The following is a 6,934-nucleotide window of genomic DNA, read 5'->3' on the forward strand; positions in this document are numbered from 1 at the left end:
AAATTAGGCCTCCGGCACCACACTCATCAGACGAAACATGGAATTGCTTCCATTTGACGCCTGTCTTCTGTGTGGTCGTGGTATTACTGGGGGCGAGCCCTGCAGTGCTAAGTTGTTAAAGCGGGCACTACCACTGTTAAAGATGTATGGAGCACATACTGTGCCGAGACTCTGTAAGGGATAAAGGCAAGTGGATGATCCCTGTAAGCTTATATGGAGGTGCTACTCGATTTTTAGTGCAACTAAACAGTTGGCAAAAAAATCGACAACACAACAGTTGTGCGATTGTTTTGTCAAAGATGTGTCCTCTCTTAAGAATCTAAGCGACATAAAACGCGAAACATAAACAAATGAAGCAAACACACTTATTATTATATAACGATGTAAGAATTTTTAAAATCGCCCCAGTAGTTTTTGAGTTACTTCAATACATACAAAAATACAAATATATCCCCTTTATAACATTAGAATAGACAAAGAGGAATGATTTGTATTTTTGTATGTATTAAAATAACTCAAAAACTACTGGGTCGATTTAAAAACTACTTTCACTATTAGAAAGCTACGTTATCAGTGAGTAATATAAGTTATATTTTATTATTTCATGCAGACGAAATCGCAAGCAACAGTCTGCAGCAGTATATATAAACCCTTAGTTTTTATACTAGGACCTTAAGGACCTGTCCCACTAAATTGTAAATTCTCTGATAACAATCAAACGTGTAAAATGTGGTGGAAGTATCGGATTTTGTTCCCTTATCTGACAGTGACGTCATTAAGCTATCTGAGCCTCTATCAGCCAGTGGTGGGATATGGCTTATTTTAGATAATTTTAGCTACTGATTTCCAACAGAAAAGTATTTACCTGATTAACAACAGGTTTAATTCGTCCTTTCTCCATAATTCGGTGTATCTGCTCCGAGTTGAAATTACTAACGCCGCCTCTACGCACTAAACCTTTGAGAACCAAGTCTTCAATCCCGCGCCAAGCGTCCATGTAGTCATGTTCTGAGTATTGCAGTACATTTGCTATCTTTGGCAACGGATCTGAACCTTCCTGGAATAAAATTATAATATACTACCTGTTGCTTGCAACTTCGCCCACGTGATATTAAAAAATATAGCCTATGTTACTCACAGATAAATTACCTTTTTAATGGTGAAAAAATTTTTAAAATTGCCCCAGTAGTTTTTGAGTTATTTCAATACATACAAAAATACAAATCTTTCCTCTTTATAATATTAGTATAGATATCGTCGTGACGTCCGCGTTGATTTCAAAAATGTAGCCCGTGTATGCATTGATATCGTAGTTTTTTAATGGTGAATTTTTTTTTGAAATCGGCCCAGTAGTTTTTGAGTTATTTCAATATATACAAAAATACTAATATTTGAAGGACAGTCTGGAACACATGGGCTACCTATTTTTTTAATTACGCGGACGGCGTCGCCGGCGAGAGTTATTACGTAAGAAAATGTAATACAGGCGTTTCTGTGTGAATTATCTATAGTTTTTATACAATACGATATAGTTTATTTATTAGGATTTCACGCCATCAGAATACACTAAAGAGGAAAGATTTGTATTTTTGTGTGTATTGAAATAACTCAAAAACTACTGGGACAATTTAACAAATTCTCATTAAAAGGGTTATCAGTGAGTAATATAGGTTATATTTTTTTATTTCGAAGTCGCGAGCAACAATAAGTCCTACACATTTTCCCGCCTTTATAAAAATCTTACCAATAATGACATTGGATTATGTATTAAATATAAATCGAAATATGTCAATCCCATATTGTCTAGTGACTGTTTGCACGCTTTCTCTACTAAGTCTCTTCTATGGTATGTACTCCATAGTTTGGACATTATGTAAAGATCCTCCCTGAAACAATTTATAGGTTATATAAGTTTCATAATAGCTTTACAGGATAAAAATATCAAAAACAGGACTAAGAAATTAGTAACTAAATACGTAGTATCTCCGATACAACAAGAAACAAATGAAGAAAAAATAAAATGTCCATGAAATATGATATTTTAAAACAACGCCATCTATCGGCGAAAAGTAGTAGCTTAGACAAAAGAATTTAAATTTAAATTGAAATTGATTATTCGGAAACAACGCCATCTACCGACAAAAAGAAATAATTTGAAAACTTAATAAAAATTATGTTATTGCGTAATTATGTTGTACCTTTTAACAGTTCCATCGTTTATCTTGTTATTTATGGCTTCTCCTATTTCCTTTTCATTACCGTAGATATAGGCTGTGTCTATGGCACGGTATCCCATCTCTATAGCGGCTTCCACCACATCTTTGATTAGTCGTTTGTCCAACTAGAAAACGTTTAATAACACATTGAATTATAATTTTACAAGGAAATAAATAATTTTAACTGAAGTATAATTAAATTATTTTGAAAAGATTGTGATGTAATTTTTAACGTGAAATTTGAAAATATATTTGTTAAATAGCGCCATCTATTGTAATTAAATACAACTAGTTGCAACATATTCTCAAATATGAGTAGTTGTAAAACGAATTACAAGAGTATTTTTATGATAGAAACCTATAAAAAAGACTTGTTTGTTACATACTTAAAAACACAGATAAGTTTCTGCATTAAAATTTGTATTATGATAGTGAGAAACGTATTTCTTTTATTGTTATTAACATTTTTGGTTTTATATGTAATTTTTATTAAAACTAGCTATTGCTCAGGACTTCGTCCACGAGAAATTAAAAAATAAAACATACTTTACTTAGCTATAACGTAACTTTTCAACGGTGAAAGAATTTTAAAAATCGTCCTAGTAATTTTTGAGTTCATATTGAAATCTTACTACTATTATAAATGGAAAAGTTAAGATGGATGGATGGATGGATGTTTGTTAGAGTTTGTAGCCTAAATGGCTGAACGGATCTGGATGAAATTTGGCACAGATGTAGAGGATAGTCTGGAAGAACACGTAGGGTACTTTCTTTTGTTTTCATTAATACCACGCGGACGGAGTCGCGGGCGGAAGCTAGTATTAGTATAGATTTATTTTAAAACAATTGACTTACCAAAGCAGTTCCTAAAGCTATAACTGGCATCTCCGAATTATCTCTCAACTCCAAATACTCAGGTAATATAGTTTCATAATTATTCTTTACGTTTTTCAATTCCTCTATCTTCTTAGCATAATCTTCTTCCGTCATTTCCACGCTCACTTCTGTATCGTTCTTTATTCTGTATATTTCTTTCCTCTTCTCCGTTTTGATTGGAGGTAGTTTACCCTGGAATTGTTATTTGTTACTGAGGTTACTTTTACAAATATTATATCAATCGAATTGTTAAGATATTTTGAGATAAGATTATATAAGAAAAAAACAAAAGAGAATCAAATCTGCTGTCAAGATATTTTTGATGTTATCGATAAAGTACGTTCGATATTTATTTATTTTTTACTAGTATTAGACGACTTATTTAATTGATACTGTCGCTTTAAACTCAGAGCAACACTTCTCGTCAGGACTCAGGATGCGCGCCAATCTATCCATACTTCTAGTGACATTGACAGCTGTCAGCTAGGGACGTGACGTTTATGCCGATAATCTAGAGTTGCGCCAATTCTACAGCACGGTACTAATTTTATTCCTAACACTAGCTTTTTCAACTCCGTCCGTGTGGAATTGAACAAACAAAAGCAATTCTATGTGTTCCAGACTATCCTCTACATCTATGACTTTCATTGAGATCCGTTCAGTTTAGGCTACAATCTAACAAACATCCATCTAAACTTTCGCATTTATAATAAAGCGTAAACACACACTTCTTTGTTGCCTAAGATGTCAGTAATTACACCATATTTTTTAATAATTCTTTTTTTAAATAAAATGCCCTACACTTACGTCATGTTTTAGGCTATATATTTTCACGAGATTAAACTTAGGGGGTTTATTTTGGATAAAAACCCTAATGTAAGAAAGAGACCATAAGTTGTTGCCAACATCAAGGAAACAAAATTGCCATGCTTTGTCTCTGTCACGTCTGTCATTTTGACATTTGCAATTGAATTTAACAAATGTAATCAATAAAATAAAATTTTCACAATTTCATGCGGATGAAGCCGCACGGGAACAGCTAGTATTCGACAAAATACTTATATTTCTTATAACTAGCAACTAAGCGAGTTTTATAACATTAATTTTACAATAAAAGTACTAAATGGTACATTTTAACGTAGTTGTTGTAATTTTAGAGAAACTATTATATTCTATTTAAATTTACACAAAACTCGTCCTTGTCCCTAAGAGTGTCGACACAGTACTCCATACATCTCTATCAGCCGTCATATCTGAATTCACTCCCTTAAACATATCTTTCACTCAATACTTTCTTCGGTCTTCCACCTTCATAGCCATCCACATTCGATCTTAACACTTTCTGGTTTATGTCCCTATCTCGTATATGTCCATACTCTAACCATTTCCTTCTTAATATCTCAACCACTGGTGCTACTTTTAAACTTCTTCTTTTGCAGTGGTAGAGCCCGCTTTAAATCTTCGCACGAATGGGTCGGCTCACCCGGTGAAATACCACAACCACACAGAAGAATGGCGTGAAGTGGTGGCAATTCCGCGTTTAAGCTGATATGTGTGGTGCCGGTGGCACAATCTTAGTCCCTTTCCCTTTCCATTCTTTTACTAATAAAAAAAGGATAGGAAGGGAACGTGGATTTGATATTATGATTTGGTGGACGCATAGAAGGGGAAACATCCTCTTTTTGTATGTCTCATCCTCCGTCGATTAAGGGTAGGCAACGCATTCGCTGTTGCGGATGTCTATGAGCAGCGGTCGCTTCGTCATTTTGGCGGATTCAGGTGGCCGCTTGCTCTTTTTCCACCTTGTGATATATCTTTTAATATAGCATTCTTACCTTTATCCTGTGTCACACAGCACTATCCACAAAAAGTATTATCATCTCCCCTACCTTATCCTACTCCTGTAGTGGCGCACTGGGTTTTCGTCCTCCAAATAACTCTATCATCCATCATCTGTCACTCCCTTGTTCATACACAAAAAGTATAAATAAATACTCACAATTATTACTAGCACCATGATTAAACACTTTAAATACATTGTACGGCGAGTCCGAGTCATAAACTAAATTAAACTGCAAAGAAAGAAATTGGTCCAATGTTCTCATTTACAATTTAACGCTTGATGAACACGTATTTGAGATGAAACTTGTTAAAATTTACATTAAATTATACCGTTTTAAGATCTCTAAAGTAATTGAGGTAACGGATTTAAATATTAAGATAAAATAAGTAAATATATCAGTGCTTTTTAATTAGTAAACTTTTTTAAATGTAATTTCGTTAAGTAAATTAAAAGATAACTGACCACTAGATGGCGTTGACTTTTATTTTGATATATTTCATTATTTTGTTATTAAATTAAATCTATTTATATTGTCATAAAGCTTAAAATATTTTTAAGGAGAAATGCGTTTTTCATTTACACGTTAGTTTCTTACTGAAAAAAATTAATAAAAAAAATTGTTTTGAAATTTCATCAATAGATGGCGCTTAACTTCAATAATTTTTGTGAATCTGGATATATGGAGACTGTTGATAGTTTTTTTATAAAACTAAACAAGTCATTGCATATTACATTTAACTACATACCAATAGATGTGCGCGATGTTTAACACTGACTTAAAAATGTCAAAACAATATTTAAGTATGAAAAATCTTCATAATAATTAAGATATCTGTTAATAACCAATAAAAGGGTTTAGTGGACCAATGTGTTTGGTAATTAATTAATAATTAAAAACGTTAATGTCGTTCAGAAACGTAGTTCTTACTAAAATAAATATTACTCGTAGTAAATTTTACTAATATTATAAATAAGAGAGTTTAGATGGATGTTTGTTACAGTTTGTAGTCTAAACCGAACGGATCTTGATGAAATTAGACATAGACGATATAGTCTGGAAAAACAGAGACTTAGTTTTGTTTTTTTATTCCAGTCGGGCGGAGTCGCGGACAAAAGCTAGTCTTTAACATTGTTTATGTACTCTTACATACATCTCTATCAGTCTGAATATCAGAATTCACTCTCTTCTCTAGCATTTCCTCTACAATACATACTTTCTTCTGTCTTTTAAAGGCATTCAGTCGCATTGTTTTTAAAATAACCGTATTTCTACTAACCTCAAATAAAGCAATCTTTTCTGAAACGGAACTTTTTCTTGGCTGTTCTCTTTGTATATCTTTTTTATTATGTGAAAGTATTTCCATAGAGTTTATTCTCATAATCATTTCGTAAACTCTCCCTTTAACTACTCCTCCTATCTCTAATTCTGCTACCGAAGTTGTCCTTCTCATGTCAAAATCTCTTCCGCTTTTATCACTTTGTAGTCTTTCGTAAGATTTTCTTGTATCTTGTCTTATATGTTCTAGTGATTTTGCTTTATTATCTTTGTATATTTCATTAATGAATTCAGTTGTATTTGAATCTTTCTTAACTATGTTTAGTATTTTATTTGAATCTGTACTTTCAATTTTATTTACAATATTCATTTCTTTGTTATTTAAATCTATTTCTTTGGGCGTAAAATTAAAAACATCTTCATTGCCTAATGCATGGTTTTCTATGTTAATAGTTTTATTTCTAATAGATTTATCTGAATTATTAGTATATATTTTAGTGTATGCATTTGATTCTTTGTTTATATTTTCGAAATTAATTCTTTCCGTCTTTGTTTCGAATACATTTGTGTTAATTAATCTTTGTGTGTTAGATTCAGTGTCTTGAATTGTTTTTTCAAATACGCTTTCATATATTGTTGCATCTTCAATTGATTTATTATTTGTCTCTTTAACATCTTTAAATTGTTTATAATCTGTAATTGAATTCGTATCAGTTTTTTTTT

At 32.2% G+C, this 6,934-nt stretch overlaps 1 protein-coding gene across 1 annotated transcript in view; it reads right to left on the minus strand.

Moving 5' to 3' along the window:
* The window catches only part of LOC106110646 (protein MLP1-like), a 16,395-nt gene that overhangs the window by 1,456 nt on the left and 8,005 nt on the right, over nucleotides 1–6,934 (minus strand). Inside the window, exons 9-13 of the mRNA XM_013292535.1 lie at nucleotides 6,213–6,925; nucleotides 3,072–3,284; nucleotides 2,199–2,341; nucleotides 1,745–1,886; nucleotides 866–1,057 (exon numbers count right to left, since the gene is read on the minus strand). Of these exons, the coding sequence (XP_013147989.1) occupies nucleotides 866–1,057; nucleotides 1,745–1,886; nucleotides 2,199–2,341; nucleotides 3,072–3,284; nucleotides 6,213–6,925 (1,403 nt within the window). The remainder of the gene's footprint in view (nucleotides 1–865; nucleotides 1,058–1,744; nucleotides 1,887–2,198; nucleotides 2,342–3,071; nucleotides 3,285–6,212; nucleotides 6,926–6,934) is intronic.

Source organism: Papilio polytes, unplaced genomic scaffold (genome assembly GCF_000836215.1).
Source record: "Papilio polytes unplaced genomic scaffold, Ppol_1.0 DF824208.1, whole genome shotgun sequence".
NCBI classification, from domain to species: domain Eukaryota; kingdom Metazoa; phylum Arthropoda; class Insecta; order Lepidoptera; family Papilionidae; genus Papilio; species Papilio polytes.